Source organism: Prosopis cineraria, unplaced genomic scaffold, assembly GCF_029017545.1.
Source record: "Prosopis cineraria cultivar Desert tree isolate PC_DT_omini unplaced genomic scaffold, ASM2901754v1 PC1034, whole genome shotgun sequence".
NCBI classification, from domain to species: Eukaryota; Viridiplantae; Streptophyta; class Magnoliopsida; order Fabales; family Fabaceae; genus Prosopis; species Prosopis cineraria.
This window is the reverse complement of record NW_026556359.1, coordinates 1-19,774: the sequence shown is the minus strand read 5'-3', so window position 1 is coordinate 19,774 and position 19,774 is coordinate 1. Positions and strand designations below refer to the sequence as shown.

The 19,774-nt window shown below is 29.9% G+C and overlaps 1 protein-coding gene and 1 pseudogene across 1 annotated transcript; both read left to right on the top strand.

The window, feature by feature from the left end:
- The first annotated feature begins 8,309 nt into the window (after nucleotides 1-8,309).
- Nucleotides 8,310-12,660, top strand: LOC129299105 (alcohol dehydrogenase-like; annotated as a pseudogene).
- Nucleotides 12,661-15,420: 2,760 nt separating this feature from the next.
- LOC129299103 (uncharacterized) lies at nucleotides 15,421-19,155 on the top strand. Its single transcript, XM_054937547.1, has 7 exons — nucleotides 15,421-15,790; nucleotides 16,059-16,191; nucleotides 16,717-16,820; nucleotides 17,746-17,917; nucleotides 18,013-18,153; nucleotides 18,260-18,488; nucleotides 18,602-19,155. Exons 1-7 carry the CDS (start codon nucleotides 15,759-15,761, stop codon nucleotides 19,153-19,155), a joined length of 1,365 nt encoding a protein of 454 aa, XP_054793522.1. The 5' UTR covers nucleotides 15,421-15,758.
- Nucleotides 19,156-19,774: the final 619 nt, after the last annotated feature.

Here is a 19,774-nt window from a genome sequence, read left to right as displayed (position 1 = left end):
TTTTTAAATTTAAAAAAATTTAATTTTTGATATGTATACTATTTGATACTTTTAAATTATGAATTGATACTTTAAAGCCGATATTACAATACCTTTTTAAAAAAATTAATTTTTTTAAATATTGCTATATTAATCTTTTTTATTCCTAGTATATATTTTTAATTTTTTTGTAAAGTTAAAGATTAGATTTTTATTAAAAAAATAGATTTTAGATCTAATAAAAAGATAAAAATTTTATTTGTTTTAATTATAAAAATGTAATAATATAATCTTTTGACATAAAAATTCAAAGTAGGGAACTATTAACAGAGACTAGACATTAGATAATAAGATATTGATAAAATAAAAGTATAACTAATGATTATGTTTTATTTGACATTAGTACAAATGATTATAAATGCATGCTAGTTTGGATATTTTTGAATTTAAATTATATTTTTAATTTTTTATGATTATTTTATAAATATATATATGCACTTATTGAAAACGTATCATATTTTATATTTTTTAAACATAAAAATTTCAACGCATCATATACGTATTTATGTATCAATATTTGTGCATCATAATTTATAATTCCTGTTGTATTGATGTAAATATTTAAATATTAAAAAATTGCATTGTCAAAACCAGCACACAAGTCTTGAAATTCGACATTATTTCATGTAGACCCCTTATAAAGTACACCGGAAAATGAAATTTGTCGTGGAAATAAAGAAAAATCCATCTTTTTTTTTAATTTATAAAAGGACATATGCATTTGAAAAAAATAAAAAAACTAAAGTTCAAGCACACATCTTTTTTTTTTTTTTTGGTAATCCACAAGTCGTAAGTATCCTTCTGGAGATAATCTTGTTTGAAATACTATCAAACTCTAATATGTGGGTGCTTTTTTTAAACGAGAATTCAAACTTTGATTAATTACTTTTGAGAGGAATTAGCTTCTTCCAATGAATCCAAACTTATTGATAGTTCAAACACATATCAAAGATTCGAAGTAATGAAAATGAAAACAAAAAATGATACAAAGTGGCCCAAACAGAATAAAGCAACAAGTAGATGCATCAAAACACAAAAACAACAAATGGGTAACTTGCCAACAAGTGCTTGATTAACCTAGCAAGTGAGTTTGAAGTCCTGAGTTTTGATAATACAATGGTGTTTAGTGGGAGAATTTCCATCTAAAAGAATCCTAACCTAGTTTGGTTCGGATTGATAGGAGCTATTGGCTTTCAGACACCAAATGATTTATATTACTAAAGAAAGGGAAAATTGTGCATAAGAACCAACAAATATAGGTCATAGTGGAAGGAAATATGACTGTTGAAAATATGAGGTCTTTGATTTGAATTTGTGTAAATGTAAAAAATATCTTTAGGAGTTACACGCAAATGAACTTGACAAATAACAATATTCAAATTTAACTTGGTGAGTGTCATATGGAAATAAAACTGTGTATAGAATCACATGTGTGGAAAAATTGAGAGGAGATTATTGAAGATCTCTTGAGACTGGACTGTAAATTTTAGAACATGCAATGATCTCCAAGCGATAGTTCTTCTCCCCAAATTTTTAATCCATTTGATTATTAAGCACAATTTTTTCTAAAATTACTGAACTTGACGCCAATGCAAGCACAACAAGAGGTTTGAAAACAGTGGAAAGAACCCATCCACTCTCGCAGATCATAAATTGTTCTAAAATTATAACAGATTCTATCAAAAAAATAATAAAAGTATCACACAAAATTTCCAAATACTCCATCCTCCTAAATTAGAAGATACTTTTAAATAAAATTTCACATATTAATAAATCTCATTAACTACAGTTAACAACCTTATTTTTTTAAAACAAAAATATAAATTTTTAAAAATACTCATAATTTAATGTATATAAAAATTAATTATATAGAGAAAAAAATAATATTAAAATTGATATATTTAAGGAAACTTTAATTTATCTAAAATATTTTATATTTTAAAATAAAAAAAACTCTTTAAAAAAACAAACACGTGTATTCCAGTGGGAACATGTGGGTGGGTCGGTGTTAACTGGGAGACAGGGAGGGGGTTGGGGTTGTTCGTTGGCGGTAGGGGTCACGTCCACACGGATTCAGAAAAATTTATTAGTGGGACAGCATTTATATTAAATATGAATATTAATATTTTAAAAATATAATTCTAAATTTTAATTAAATTAATATACAAATAAATGATCTAATATTTTTAAAAATATTTATTAATTTTATTTATACCATGATTCTGTTTTTGTAATTTTATTTATACCACAAGAGTAAAAATATTTTTTAAAATGTATGCTTAATATTTAAAAAGTTAATGCAGGACAATTCCTTTTTTTTAAAAAGAAATTGTAATTTACAAGTGAATTTTTTATTGAATTATGGGGTTGCCCCCAAGCCCTTGAACTTGAACATATGCAGGTCGGGCAGCAACCCAGCCATTCCTTTTAACCAAACAAGATTAGATTATTATTCATAATCAAATAATATTATATTTTTAACTGGGGGAATCGCATACAGTACCTCAAAAGCAAGATATTCACATGTTCAAGGGATTCTGATATTTTTCTGCAAAGTGTAGAAGTTCTCGGTTATATTTTTCTTGTTAAAGTGGTCCAATTATCCCTCACATACACAACAGTCCTCAACTCTGCCTTTCTTCCTCCCTTTTCCTTCAATCCTATTCTTTTTAATCATATTTATAAATTACTTTTAACATATTTTATTAAAATTAAAAAAACTTTAAATTTTATTAACTTTATCTTAAAATTTAATAAATTTTAAATTTTACTTCTAATAAATATTTTTAAATTTTATTATTAATATTTTTATTTAAATTATTTAATAAGGGCAACATATAAAAAAATATTAAAAATTAATAAGTACTTTATAAATAGAATGAAATTTTTTTTTTATCTCTTTCTCCTATAAATAAGACAAAAAGGGTATCTATTTAAACTAGTCCTAAGTATTCTCTTTCAATCTATGGGAGAGTGCCTCTCCTTTTCCCTCCCTTTCTTTTCATTACTATTAGATCAAAGTTTTCAATGATTCTGCTTTAATATTTGATAAATTATTATTATAATTATATATAAAAATATATAAATAAATTTAACTTATTAAAATTTGATCTAAAAAATTTAAAACTATAATATTTTTATTTATATATTTTAATGTAAAATAATAACAACAACAACAATATAAAAATTAAATTAGAATAGTTGGAATTTGGCAAGCTTTGGCGGTAAAAGAAAAATGAGAAAAATGAATGGAAGGAAAAGGTCAGTAAGACCATGATCCTTGAATTTATTGGGAGGCAGGGAGGGGGTGTGGGCCACCACTGACTTAGAAAAGTTTATTAATGAGGCAATATTTATACCAAAATAAATATTAATATTTTTTAAAAAATATAATTTTAAATAATAGTTAAATTAAATATGAAAATAAATTATTTAAAAAGCTTAAAACCATTTATTAATTTCACTCGTACCATAATAAATATAAGAGTAAAAATTATTTTTAAATATGTATACTTAATATTTCAAAAAGTATTGTGGGGTAATTAATTTTTGGGTGGCAACTGTAATTTTGCAATTATAAAAGCAAGGTAAATGAAATTTTATTGAAACCATTGAGTATTGGAAGGCGCGGTCCCCTTTGACCAAACAAACCACGTAATAATTTTTAATTTTTAATTAATATTATAATTTTTGCACCCAAAAATTAAATCCTGAACATAATTAAGTGATGTGAATTAAAAAGATGCAGTATTTATAATTTAAATTTGAATTGAAATCTTTAACATTCCACATAGACTCATCATACTTAACTCGTTGCATATATCATAAACACAAAATAAGAAGCATGGAGTAGCAGGCTAGAAATACAAAAAGCATGAAGAAAGATAATTAAAGAAGCTAATAGTGCCTAATTTTAATTAACTGCTTGCATCCAACTCCAGAGCTGCACCATACCCCTTCCAATTCAAATTGTTGGACTTTTTTTTTTCAGCTAACATTTGTTCAAAATATAAAATATTTAATATTCGTAGAAATTATTTTTTATTTTATCTTTATACTTATTAATATAGATTCTTGTTGCAACGTGGGAATTTATCACCCCCTTATTACCCATTCATTTTGAATTTTGTGACATCCCTCATTCAAAAATATTGACATAAATATTCTCTCTCTAATTTAATTCATCATGGAAAGTTGGAACTAAGGGTAAAAAAGAAAAAATTATGAATTTAAATGAAATTTTTTTAGTATGCAAATTATAATAAAAAGCTGCTTACAATTTGCACCAGTAGAGTAAAGCATAAGCATAGAAGCATTAAGCCACAATAGACTCCGCAATTTTCTACATATAAGTATCATATTCGTGAATTTGTAAAGAAAAAAAACTTATATAATTAACTTTATATACTTACAGTTTGTTTTTAATTAAATCAAGACATCTATATCTTTTATAGATTATTTATTCTATGACAAATTCTTATTGCTAATATTATTAACATATTAAAATTCACATCTCTTGATTGATTGGATAAAAATATATTAAATGTATAAAGCTAAGTATATATGTAAGTTATAAAATTTGGTATCTATCTATTTATATCTTTAAATGTTGTGAGTGTACTTCCTTTGTTTTTATTTGTTGGAGAAAAAAATTGTACAACACAATTTAAAAAAATTAATTAATTATATTAATTGTGTCTGAAAATAAAAGAATTGAACTACAACACCATTTATTTATTGTATTAATCAAGCCTTCATTAATTTTTTTATAACTGTGAATGATAAAATTATGAGTGGTAATTAAAAAATTTGTGATAAATGCTTATTAAAAAATATAATTTTTTATATAAAAATAAATTAAAATGATAGTTTTTTTTATAAATAAAAACGGGGGGAACTCTCAAATCGTGGCGAATGAAATTTAATTGGCCAAATTCATATCCTTAGATCTTAATCATTGAAACTTGACTGGTCAATTAAATTCATTATCACATTTTTATGGGAAATTTGAATGGTCAATTAAATTTGTTATCACATTGTAAAAATTCATCATTATCACATCACATTTTTCTCTTTTTTGGTCAAATTGATCAATTAATTCATTATCACATTTTCAATCATCAATCTAACTTAACTCTTTTATTATTTTCTATTGTTGATGTTGATCATTGTGCTCTTATCTCTTCATTTCCCATTCACTTATAATTTTATTCTTCAGTAAAATCTTTACTTCTTCACCTCTCTCAATGCATTCAATTTTTACGTTTTTACTTCTAATGCATTAATCTTTGAGTCTTCAATTCCATTTTGATCAGTCAAGATTCAAATTTTAAGTCCCAAGCACCATGTTTGTCTGTCTATTCTTTCACCTTCTAATTTTGGATAGCATGGTCTTTGGTTATTTAGAAGGTGGGCTTTCCTCAATCCTTCCCCCTCACTCCCACACAAAATCATTATGGCACAACTCACATTTTGCCTCGTGATGCCTTCCTGTAGATGCTCTTGAACTGGGGGTATGTTACTTCCAATCCCAAACTATATCGTCCAAATGGGTGAATTGGCTTGCCTTGTTGAAGTAGAAGACTGACTCTACCTTTTTTCTTCTTTCTATTGCCTTTCCTTGTCTCTGATATGTCCTTGCGTGCTGAGAATGTCTTAAGTAAATGTCTCTTTTTGCATATCAACTACTCCCTTTGATTTTATATATAAGTTACTTTTAGCATTTTCATTGAAATTAAAGAAAAATTTAAATTTCATTAACTCTGTCTAAAAATTTAACAAGTTTTTAACTTTACTTTTATTAAATATATCTGCTCTAAAATAAAATATTTTAACATTTAATAAACTTCCCTACATGTAATAGGGGCAAAATGATAAACATAAGTATAATAATCATTGAAATGCTTTATAAATAAGATCAAATAAATATTTTTTTTTTGCCTTATAAATAAGACTAGAGGAGTATACATGATCCTCTTCTGGGCATCCCAATTGGGGAGAGAATTGATAGCCTTGAGTTCTGAAGAAAGTTTGAACCTTTGATAGTAATGGAAATTAATGGTTTACATAAGCACGTCATCTTAGCATTCTTTTTGAGTTTTTTCGTTGTTGTAAACGTGGCTATTATATTGATCATAACATACTCTTCATCCATAATTACCATTGCAACACTTGGGAGTCCACGTCCCTCTCTCTCTCTCTGTTTTTTTTTTTTTTTTTGGGTCTTGAATATGATCATTGTTTTCTGGTTTGCAATTCATTGAATATAATCAAAATGAAGAAGATTGTAGAGAACCCTGTTCCTGGCTTTTTGGTGAGCCTCATTCTCTGTTTGATTTGTGACATATATTTGTGATGCTTGGAACTCGATCAGTTTTTATGATCATTAATGTTCCATGTGAAATTTAAGATTTTATTTCCTAGTTATAAAGAACGAAAGAAAAGATTCAATGTATTTGCGTGCCGATGTTAATTATATTAGAATTTCTCATTATATGATAAATGTTAAGATCATGCATAGTTCAATTTTAGAAATTGCATCATGTTTTTTTTATTCATTAAAATTAAGAGAATTTGAAAGAACTAAAAATTCATCCATGTGTAAACGTGTTTATTCGTGGTTTCAAAATTTGAATGAAATGAAAATTGAGAAATTCACAGGAGCATTAATTGTGAATGTCTTCTCCATTTATAATTGTTGTCCCGTGCTATGCCCGATGGTATTTCATTTTCTACATTCTACAGAGACCGTTCCATTCGCTCCTGGAGAAAGTCAGTTCGTATTCATTCGTTTCCTCTCAGATTGTAGGCTTTTCCTGATTGATGTGCAAAAAGAAAAGCGAATTTGATACGACATACAAGTTCTTATTAAAAGTAAAATGAAATTTTATAGGTAAAGAAATAGATATTTTTTGAGCATATATAAAAATATATTCTAAAGCAGATGATACAATTTCATTACTAAAATTAATTTGAATCAATGTTGATACTTAAAAGTGACAATTACAAGAGTAAATATAAATGTGTGGAGGGTGTTATGTGACAATATTTTATAAATTTTATACAAGTTAATTTTATAAGAAATATCTAAGAAATTTATATTTCCAAATATAGATATATTAAAATTTTAAGGAGGTACAAATAAAATTTTCTTGTAGGAGGAAAAAGGAAAAGTGTATTTAAAATTGTAGTTACTGATATTTAATTATTCATGTAAAAATATAAAATTCAAAACTATTTGGAAATGATAAAGTCTGATCTAGTTATTTTTATGCCTATTATAAATATATATTCTTAAATAATTTTCATTCCTAATAACCATAAAAAAAAATTGATAGAGAAGCTGAAGAAGAATGGAGATAGTAGAAGAAGAAGAATAACAAATAAGCAAAAGAAATCTGATACAAATACTGATAAGAAAAATCTGGGTATGATAACCACTGTACATTTGAAATTCTGTCTCGAAAAAACCCCCGCAAAAGATATATTCCTTTATCATCTACTATCGCTTCAAAAAATACTTCTTTTATCTTTAATTATAAAATATTTTTAAAAAAATTTTTTCACTTTAAAATATAAAACATTTTAAATAAATTAAAGTTCTATTAAATATATCAATTTTAATATTATCATTTTTCTTTCTATAATTAATTTTTATCCCTTTTGTATTCAATATATTAAATGATGTATATTTTTAAAATTTTATATTTTTATTTTAAAAAGATAAAATTATTAAATATATTTAATAAAATTTATTAATATATAAAATTTTATTTAAAAATGTCTTGTAATTTAAGATGGAAGAAATATATTCTTTTCTTCAAAGATTTATGTTACTTTTTATGCCCCTGATGCCTTCATCATGGACTATCACTTATAAATATAAAAGATATATTCCTCCATCTAAATATCATATTTTTCCATTATCTTTCTAACTGATTTGTTAATTTAGACATATTATTAGTAAAAACAAAATTATGATGCTATATCTTTTTCTTTTTTATCATTTAATTTAATTTATTATTAACAATAATGTTTGAATAGGATATTGATAATTTCTTATTACTCGTGCAATACACGGGATTACTTGCTAGGTTGCACGGGATTATTTTCCAGTTAGGCTATAAAATTTGGTATCATGGGACCCCACTTGTCTGTTCCTTTCACAATGAGTTGGCAAATTAATTAAGAGCGCATAGGCAGCCACGTGGTAGGCTCTTTATATTTGCTTCCAAAAGCAGAAGAAATGAGATTTTCGCCTGAAACAATGGAGTTCATAACAAGGGCTCAAACTTGGTGAGATCATTCTTATCCTTCTCTGGCTTCCGTATATCTACTCTCCATCTTAGAAAAAGCCCTTGATGTATCGTCTAGGTCTTAGGGGTGGTTTTCGACAACTTCGTCACCTGCGAAACAATGTCTTGTTTCCATGTTCTTCCTTGTCCAATCATAACGACATGTCCTCCATGGCTGGCAAGGTGATCTCTTGCAAAGGTATTCATATACATGATATATACATCTGCTAGCTAGCTCTTTTAATTTTATTACATCAATCTCTTTTCATTGTTCTTGGTTTCATATATATATATATATATATATATGCAGCTGCAGTGGCATGGGAAGCAGGGAAGCCATTGGAGATAGAGGAAGTGAAGGTTGATCCACCAAAGGAGAATGAAGTGAGGGTCACATCAAGTATTCTTCACTCTGCCATACTGACCTCCATTTCTGGAAATCTAAGGTTTCTTCATGTTTTTTTAGTTTCACTCTTCAATCTTAATTTCTCAGTAATTGAAAAAGGAGCCCCAGTTTTTGGTTAGAGAAAGGTATGACAGAAATGGAGTTTTTCATAAAATGGTCATTTCAGACTCATGGTTTAGTAATATGTATTCATGTTAATTACCTTGTGTGATTAATTCAGTAATTGCGTTGAGATAATTAAAATAAAGAACCTCGAATATTTTCAGGGGACGTCACAGAGGTTCCCACGCATATATGGGCATGAAGCATCTGGGTAAGTTAGTCATGACTTCAAGGTGTTTGTGTGTGTGTCCCACCTTTCATTACATGGACCAATTAAAACTAACCATGCGATGTCAATTGTCCAGCGTCGTACATACTGCCTCTCCGGTCCTACTTATGAGTTATGAAGTAGATTGAGAGGATTTTCTTTTCTTTTTTGTTTTATTTATGTATCATATTATTAATTTTTTGTCACAAATTTTTTAGCCTATATTAAATATCAGTAAATATATATATATATATATATTATTAAAGTACATATTTTAATAGGAATAAAGTTAAAAATTATTAATTTTTTATAAAATTAACAGATTTTAAGATTTTTTATTTTAATAAAATATGTTGAAAGTAACTTATTATATGTCAGAAATTTTTGGTAAATAACTATAACTTTTGGTCCTTGAATTGATTTTTAATTATTGATTTAATGCTTGAAATTTGATTTGAAACAACTTAACCTTTATAATTTCTTGATTCGAAACAACTCAAATTTTGCATTTTTTGATACGAGTACAACAAAATTCTTATAATTCTTTCACTCAATGAACTATTAAAATTGAGTTATACTAAGATAAAAGTTCAAGACTAAATTGATAATTAAAAAAAAGTTTGATAACTAAAAGTTATATTATTATTTTCTTTTTGAAAAAAACAAAGTAAACTGGGTCCTACAGCTTGTTCTGGTAAAAAAAAAAAAATAGTTGGCTTAGATAGTCTTTATAATTAAGAGAATGTTTAGAGATTAAAAATTATATTTCTTTTGGGAAAAAAGTGAGAGAATGAAAAGTTAGAAATTGAACAGGGATCCAATCAACAATTGAAAGGAAATTTAGGGACTAAAAGTTATATTGCCCCTTTTGAAAAATGTGATAAATAATGAGAAGTTAGAATTGAACAGGGTTGTAGAGAGTGTGGGAGAAGGAGTGAGAGACGTGAAAGCAGGGGATCATGTGCTGACAGTATTCAACGGAGAGTGTGGAGAATGCAGGCAATGCAAGTCATCAGAAGAGAGCAATATGTGTGAGCTTCTGAGAATAAATGCAGAGAGAGAGGTGATGATCAGCGATGGAAGGTCAAGGTTCTGCATTAATGGAACGCCTGTGAGCCACTTCTTAGGAACTTCCACTTTCAGTCAGTACTCTGTTCTTCACTCTGGCTGCCTCGTCAAGCTCCATCCCTCTGCTCCTCTCCACAAACTCTGTATTCTCAGTTGTGGCATCTCAACAGGTTTCACAGACACACACTCCGTTCTCATTTGCGCATGTGTTGGTTGAACAAGTACTTTGAATATCTGTTATAACGTTGGGATTGCAAATTGCAGGATTAGGGGCAGCTCTCAACGTGGCCAAACCAAACAAGGGTGATTCTGTTGCAATCTTTGGTCTTGGAGCTGTTGGCCTTGCTGTAATCATCTCTCTCTCTCTCTCTCTCTCTGCCTTTCATAAATTATCAATTATAAATGATGCTCCTCTAAACCAAAATATAAGATATTGGAGAATTAAAAAAAAGTAGTTAAAAGTGATTTATATCATTAAAAATATAAAAAAGATATAACTATTTTTCAAGATTACTATATTTTAATTACCTTTAAGGGAAAATATTCTCTTTTGTTCAGTTGTTTCCTGGTCCATGCTGATGTGTATTAAAGTGTGATAAAGTAGTAAATATTTTGCAACATGGAGCTTAAAGAAAAAATTTGTTATTTATGTTTCTTTCTTATATAATCTATCTCTATAATATAATTAATAAAGGTATTTGTGGAAAAGAAAAATTTAATGTTATTGACATTTTACAAAGTGTCATATATTTTAGACCGACCATGACAGAAAGAAAATGTCTAATATTTTGGATTGAAGAAAGTATGTATAACTCTATTTAATTATTGATGTTAAACAATGATTAGGCTGCTGAAGGTGCAAGAATTGCTGGTGCATCCAGGATCATTGGGTTGACTTAAATCCCGATAAATATGAGCAAGGTGCCTCTTCTTTTTTGTTTTTGCTTCCAAACAGACTTTCTATTATCATTGTCTTTATTCCATAAACAAGACAACAAGTCATACAATTGAGATATCTAGATTGGAAAAGGGTTTGGGGGGGGGGGGGACTGACTAAATTTTGAAATGTGCCTCTTTTGATTCCTCTCAATGACAGCCAAGAAATTTGGAATAACAGAGTTTGTGAATCCAAAGGACCATGATAAACCAATTCAGCAGGTGCACAATTACACAATTACACAATTATGAACCTGACATGTTCCCAACATACTGTGAACTTGATGTTTGAATCTATGCAGGTCCTGATAGAGATGACAGACGGTGGAGTTGATAGGAGCATTGAGTGCTCTGGAAACATTGATTCCATGACCTCTGCTTTTGAAGCTGTTCAGGATGTAATATTATTCTCATCAACCTTCTTCTTGGAAATATAATTGGAGTTTAAAGTATGGTCTAACATTTATTTCTTACCTTAATCCCTGTTCTGTATAGAGTCCAAGGCAAAGAGCTTACTTCCTCTACTTTAAAATATAGGATATTTTTTATTAATTTTACAAGAATTAAGCAAAAGCAGTCAGAAGTGGTTTGTATGTCAAGACGATAAAAATTATATTATTACTTTCTAAAATCCTCTCCAATTAAAATCAATATATTTTAATTAACTTTAATTTCTTTCTTATATAATCTCTATCCACACTACAATTAACAAGGACATATTTGCAAAAAAAAAAAAGAATTTAATGCTTTTAATTTTTTTATAAAGTAACGTATATTTTAGACCAACACTAGCTAATAAAAAATATTATATATTTTGGGGCGAAAGAAGTATATTTGTTTTCAATGGAGAACCTAATGAGTGCAGGGATGGGGTGTTGCTGTGTTTGTGGGAGTACCAAAGAGTGATGCAGAGGTAAAGGTAAATCCATTTCTGTTTCTGAGTGAGAGGACCATCAAAGGCACTACCTTAGGCAACTACAAACCCAAGTCTCATCTTCCTTCTCTTATTGATGTGTGCCTCAATCATGTGAGTTCATCCCCTCCCTATTTCCTACATTTTTGCTTTTACTCTGACATCCTAGATCTTTAATCTAGACTAATCTCATCAACAACTTGTAAAGATTAATTATTTAGACGATGCTTAGGTCAGAAACAACACATAAATGTTGTTATTTCTTTCAGAAAAAGATGCTCCTGGCAATGAACACGATGAAGGTTAATTATTTATATAATTGAATGAAGGAAGTGAATTTTAATTCCTTTTTTTTTTTTGGGTGCAGAAACTGGAGCTGGATAAATTTATAACGCACAGAGTTGGGCTTTCTGAAATAAACAAGGCATTTGATTACATGATTAAGGGCGATGGCTTGAGAACTATCATTCATATGGAAGACTGATTGATCTTGGCCAAATATTAAATTACCAACAAAATTTCCGATGCTTGTTTGAATTCAAATCTGAGAAGAATAATTAGATGGGTTTAGGTTTTGATGCAATATGATGCACACTTTTCCTTAAAATTGTCAGACCCCTAATTTGTTTAAAATAATAATATTGTGTGCTTTTTTAAACTAGCAAAGTTTTAGGCTCAGAAATATTGTAAATCATTTAGGTTGTGTTTGAATGGATGATTTGAGTTAAGAATTTAAATTTAAAATCTCACATTTAAAATTTACAGATTTTAAATTCTTTATTTAAATGATATAAAAAATTTCAAATGCGACTCCAAATTTTAAATTCTATGTTTAAACTTAAAGGCAATTTGAATGGAGTCAGTAGTCTGGTTCCAATCAAAGTTGTTGGTTGGGTCCAAATCAATGGTGATAGCTCAGTCTTGGTTGATTCCAATTGTCCGAACCCAAACTATATCAATGGTCAAGTCTCGATTGATAGTAGCAGCTTGGCCTAGTCGACATTGGCGGTTCAATCCTAAATAATGCCTACAAATTTGCATGGGATGATTATAGCAATCTGGTCCTAGTTGACACTAATGGTCCATTCTTGATCCATGGCGGTGATCAATTCTCAATCAGCACTGATCGTTCAGTCTAAGTCAAAGTTGGCCGTCCAATCTCGGGGGTACCAATAGTCCTTTCTCAATCGACACAAACATTCCAATCCTAGTTGTCGCTTGAAGTCTGATCCCAATTGGCATCAGCCATCCTTCTCGATCAATGTCGGAGATTCAGTCCTAGACAACATTGGTGGTTTGGTCCTTGTGGAAGTCGACCGGAGGCAGTGATGTCAAAGTTGACGAACGAATGCAAAGGAAAAGAGGGGTTTTCATAGAAATTTAGAATGATAAAGGTTTAAAAAATTTAAAATTATAAAAAGATTAAGGTAGGATTTAAATTTGAATTTAGATCAAATCCAAATCCACACATTTTTAATTATCCAAATAATAGATTTGGCTCAAATTCAAATCACATGCATCCAAATATAGCATTAGGTTGCATTTAGATGGGTAAATTTGAACTGAGAATTTGGATTTGAAATTTCACATTTAAAATTTACATATCTTAAATTCTTTGTTTGGATCATATAAAAAAATTTAAATTATAATATTAAAATTATTTGTTTGGATTTTAAGCAAAATTTTAATTTTCAAATTTTATGTTTGAATTTAAAAGCAACTCAGACAATATCGATAATCCGATCCTAGCCAAAGTCAATGGTTTGGATGGCCGACTTCCTTTAGCAATCTAGTCTTATTTGGCGCTGCCGACGGGCCAATCAAATTATAAAAAGATTGAGGTAGGATTTAAAATAATAAATATTTATAAAGTATTTCAAATTATAAGGAGATTAAGGTAGAACTTGAATTTGGGTTAAATTTAAATTCATGCATTTTTAATTATTCAAATAATAAAGTTGGCTCAAATTCAAATCTAAATTCTTATACATCCAAACATAACATTAAACTTATTTTTAACTATAAACAATATTCCTTTTATTTTTGAATATAACATTTAAAATTATGGTCTCAGTTAAAAACTACTTTATTGCACCCTCTCTAATCAATGGCATTTTTTAGAAAAAGGGTTAAAAATTTTAATTACACTTTAAAAATAAAAAATACTTTATATTTTTTTAATATAGTCTTTTTAAAAAAGGAGTTAATGAGTATCATAAACTCTAAACTATTATGTGAATAGCGTTTTAAATTTTAAACTCTTAAAATGTACAAAAACTTCTCTTAACTTATAAATTCTAAGCACCTAAAACTTAGTCATTAAGTTGTAGAAAATAGTTGTTATTTTTATAATAGTCATTAAGTTGTAGAAAATAATTGTTATTTTTATAGTTGTGGGGCCTAGTTGTACATTGATGTGGTACTCATATTAACCCTTAAAAATAATGGCTGTTTTCTCTAACTTAATAATAAGATTTCATGCACTCAAAATTTAAAAAGTAATATTTTTTTTTCACATTTTAAGAGTTCAAAGTCTATGATATTATTTAAGTAATAGTTTATAACTTAGAATACTCATTAACCCTTAAAAAAATGCTATATAATATTGAATGGAGTGAGTAAATATGTGGAAAAGATTTACAAAGGAAGGATGCTGCCTTGAAAATGAATCCCCCCCAAATAAATTTAACACACAAATTAACATGCAATGCACTTTTTTTTTGTTTTCTCTTTTAAAAAAATGACAAAAAATTCAAAATATATAAATGATAACTAAGTATCATAAATTATAATAGTTATCATTGAATCTTAAGAAACTTGTATGATATTTTGATTTTTTATAGAATGATTTATTTATCTTCATATATTAATATACTTTGATAAATAATTGTTTTAATTGGGCTATTGATTACAAGAAAATAGAAAATGATTATTTTATTTTTACAAATTTGTTTGTCAATCAAATATAATTAAAGTAGTTATTTTTAGAAAAAGAAGTGATTACTTTTAATTCGTTTTTGAATAACAAATTTCCAAAAATAAAGTATTCTATTATGTTTTAGTCAATAATCTAATCAAGGTAGTTACCAATCTTTTGCACTTACATTTCATTGATAAATAAATGTTCAGAAATAAAATAATCATTTTTTATTTCATTTTAATCAATAACCTAACTAAAATAACCATTTATCAAAGCATATTACTTACTAAGATTAAATATACCATTTTATAAAAAAATAAAAATATCATACAAATTTTTTTAGAATTAAATAATAATAATAATAATAATTACAATTTCCGGTTATTATTATTATTATTATATTATAATTATTATTGTTATTATTATTTTTTGGTAGTTCTTACCTCTCCCCCCCCCCCCTCTCTCTCCATGTGATGGTGTACTAATCAAAGTTTCTTTTAGAGAAAATAAATGACAATTAAAAAGAGGTAAGTCATTGGAGGAAGGAACTTTCCGAAGGGAGAGCAAGTCAGCCCCGAATTCCGTCCCGCGTGCCTTCTCTTGCCCATGTAGGACTCCAGCGTTTCTTCCGTTTCTTTTCTCCGAATTCCCACCAAATTCAATAATCATTACTTTTTCTCTCTTTTCTTAACCTGCAAGAACACAACGATCCAAATTTCCTCTTGTTTTCTCCCTCTTCACGCCTAATTTAATCAATCAAAAAGCCGTTTCTTTGAGGTTTTCGCGCTTGTTCTGTATCTGCACAACTGCTCCGTATTGAATCCTTTTGATTGAAGCAGAGTCAGGGTCTCCTCCCCGATTTCGTAGCAGATATGTTACATCGAAGCTTCAAGCCCGCAAAATGGTAATAATCATTCTTCTCTCCCCGATATTTTTTATGCTGGTGAGCGATTTCAGTGGACTGATAAGATTATTTAGTGATTGACTTATGGTAAAATTCACTGATACGAGATTCCATGTTCGCCTAGAAATGTAATTAGTTGTTTGCTCGCTGTCTCTGTATGTTATACTGATTTGAAGTTAGCTTTCTGGTTGTAATTTACAATCTTTCTGATGGAGATGGTTTTTCTGTTGACAATAACAATTTGTTTGTATTGTGAACTGCCCTGCAGCAAAACAGCGTTGAAACTTGCGGTTTCACGAATAAAGCTTCTGAAGAATAAAAGAGAAACTCAAGTGAGGCAACTCAAAAGGGAGTTAGCCCAATTGCTTGAGTCAGGGCAGGATCAGACGGCTAGAATCCGGGTAATAATATAAATCCAAGAAATCCAAAACTTACCACCTTTCCAGTGATACATCCGTGGTATTCATTCGGATTTCTAACTTATCAAAAAGTCCTTAAAACTAGCATCACTACAAATGTCAGGATAATATAAATATATTGCTCAAGTTCATTTTGTCTTTAAAATGAGGGGTTTAAGTGGTGGTGGTTTTGTGATGGAAATGTTAAGCAAGTTATAGAAGAGAACGCTAAAAACCTTGACACTACTTTCACTCCAGTGGATGAAGATAAAATTTCTAAACCACAGATACGATGCCTTCTATCACTGTTCTAACTAAGAATATTGAAATCTTACATGCTTGTGGCAGTTCAAGTGCCTCAGAAATGGATCAAAACAGCACAACCAGATTGTAAAATGACTAGAGTTAAAGAATACGCCAGTTACATGAGTTGTGCTTGTAATATCTCAACTGGCAACGCTTTTTCTTCATCTTTTTGTGATTTGTTTTTTTTGGTGACCCTTGACTTCTGTTTCCATGTTCATTCAGGTTGAACATGTTGTTAGGGAAGAGAAGACAATGGCTGCATATGATCTTATAGAAATATACTGTGAGCTGATTGCAGCACGCTTGCCAATGATTGAATCACAGAAGTATATGATCTGACACTCACCCAAATAATTTTGGTGCATTCTACTTCGTCAACATCATGAAATTGTTTTCAACGTTTACTGTATGTTTTCTATTTGGTCAATTAAATGAAATATCACCTTTTTACCTTGTGGGCTGGTCTGCCTTGATGTTTATACTAAAATATTTGGTAATTTAGCCAACAAAACAAAATTTTCTTATATAGCTTACATGTCACACTTTGTCGAGTAAATATGTGATCTTTGGTTTTGGAACTCTTGGTGAATATTGTATGAAAGAGGAACAGTTATAGTAGAAATGAGGCCAAGAGGTTGTAGTCAGACTAGGATTTGAATAGCAAGCAGGCAAATATGAGTAATGTCCCAATTCTGGTGGAACTATGTCATAGCCATCCTGTTGATCATGATAACATCCCAATTCTGGTGAATCTGAATTTGCATGAAAAGTATGAGTAATATCAACCACTACTTTTCTTATTGGGACATGGTGGATGATGATATGTTAAAGAGAGTTCACTTTGTTCTTGAATGAATGATGCAGTGTTTATTAAAAGATAAGAAAAATTGCTATATGTTTACATAGAACTTTGATCTGTGAGGCTTTCTTGGTTTCTCCTGGATGCTCCTGCATCAGCCTTTTGATTATTCTTCATGCGGAAAATAAGTATTTGGCATGCCAGTGAACAGGTCCTTCAGTAATGCAGTGCTTTATTGTTTTTCATCATGTTCAATTCAGTTTTGTCACCCATTTATGTGTTTTTTTTTTTCATGATGCACTTGTGTATATATTTTACCATATGCTGCGACCTTGTGCTTGCCTTAAGGGTTAACTGCTTGAGTATTTTCGTGTCTGAACACTATTGAATTTGCAACTGAGAATCTAGCTTCTTGTTGTTTGAGCCTGCTCACATTGTTTTTTTCCCATCAGAAACTGTCCTATTGATTTGAAGGAGGCAATTTCGAGTGTAATATTTGCATCCCCACGGTGTTCAGATATACCTGAGCTCATGGATGTGAGGAAGCATATGACAGCTAAATATGGAAAAGAATTTATCTCAGCAGCTGTTGAATTACGGCCTGACTGTGGTGTAAATCGCCTGGCAAGTTTCTCTGCCTTCTTATAAGTTTACAACAAGGACTAATTTGAAGCTTATCTATTATTAATTTTTTTTTTCACTTAATGTTGTCTTTTCAGTTGGTTGAGAAACTGTCTGCCAAAGCACCAGATGGTCCAACTAAGATGAAAATACTGACTGCAATTGCTGAGGAACATAATATAAAATGGGAACCTAAGTCTTTTGGAGAAAGTGATTTAAAGCCCGCTCAAGATTCACAGGTAGGCTTTGTTAAGCATGGATGATCATTAGTTGATTTTGTATCATTATGAAAACATCATGCTGTGTTATATTATTATATTATTTTGACATTATTGATCTTTCAAGGTTGGGCCAAATGCATTTGAGAAGGGTAACTATGTGGAACCTCCTCAAGTTCATGTTCCAGCTATTCGTGATGAAAAGGGACCTTCTAATTTACACGGTTCCTCTCAATACGAAGAAATGCGAATTATGCCTACAAATATAGATGAAAATACTAGTGTTGCTCATAAAATGGTTGGTGGCAATAAGTCAACAACATCAAGCACCGCTAATCCAGGGATTGGATCATCAGGTGACTTTTTTCAGTTACTTTATATCATCTATTCTGTTTGAAGATGGTCATTATATACTTCTCCTCAGACTTATATCTGTCTATTACATGGTTTGTTGGGACCTGTCTAACAGGAACTGGAAATCAAGAAGTGGATTCTGCAGCTTCTCATTATGAAGACAGGAGAAATGTTCCTATGGATAATATAAATTGGAGCATGGAATTTAAGGATGCTGCCTCTGCTGCGCAGGCAGCTGCAGAATCTGCAGAGCATGCGAGTATGGCTGCCCGAGCAGCTGCAGAACTTTCAAACCGTGAAAGAATAATTAGGCAGTATTCAAGTGGATCACAGGGTTCTTCTGGAAGTGTTTTAAGATATGAAGTTCCTCAAGAATTTGCTTTTCATGATGATAAACGTCCTCCCACAGAAAGTGCAGGAATGACTGCTAGTGCAGCTGCAGACCAACCAATTCGTGAAAAGACAAGCAAGCAACATTCAACTGGATCACATATATCACACAAGAGTAATGAAATACCTCAAAAATATGCTCCTTTTGATGATGAAAAGCGTATTCTACTGGTTCTGTTGATAACATCGTCCACAGTAGTACTTTTGCAATGCATTATGGGCAAATTAGAAGCAGAGAACAAGATAGGCCTGCAAGAGCGCCTGATGAATATAACATGAATAGTTATGATGTGGTGAATCGTCCCCCGTCTTCTACCTTCATATCTAGTGGTTCTTTTAATGATGATAACTTGTTTGCTGTTGATTCTAAAAGGGCAAATATAGATCCTGAAAATAATTCATTTAGCGAGAAAATAGTGACTACCTATATGAAATGAACATGAAAAAAGGGGCGAGTGGAACTGAAGTAGATGAAGTCAGTGAACTGCATTCTGATTTGGATACTGAAATTGAAAACAATGATCTATTTGGAGATGGAAGGATGGATAGGCAGTCTAGAAAAGCTCCCCTTCTGCTCAATTTATTATGCCAAGTGATGATCGTAATGATGTTTTCAAGTGAATGATCCAAAGGTAAACAACAGTCCTGTGGGAGACCTTTTTGTTACCGATGAAGGAAAACACTCACAGAATATCTATGGAAAACAAATTCTTATAATGATACTCCTGTTGTTTTGATGATTCAGAGTCAGAGGGTGATGATTATAATTTGTGGATAAAATGTATGGGGAACAGGGATCTGGTTCTTTCTTCTCATCTATTGCTAATAAATCACATGCAGATCCATTAGCTAATAGCAATCTGTACCCTGGACAAAGACGTTGATGAGAATGAGACAA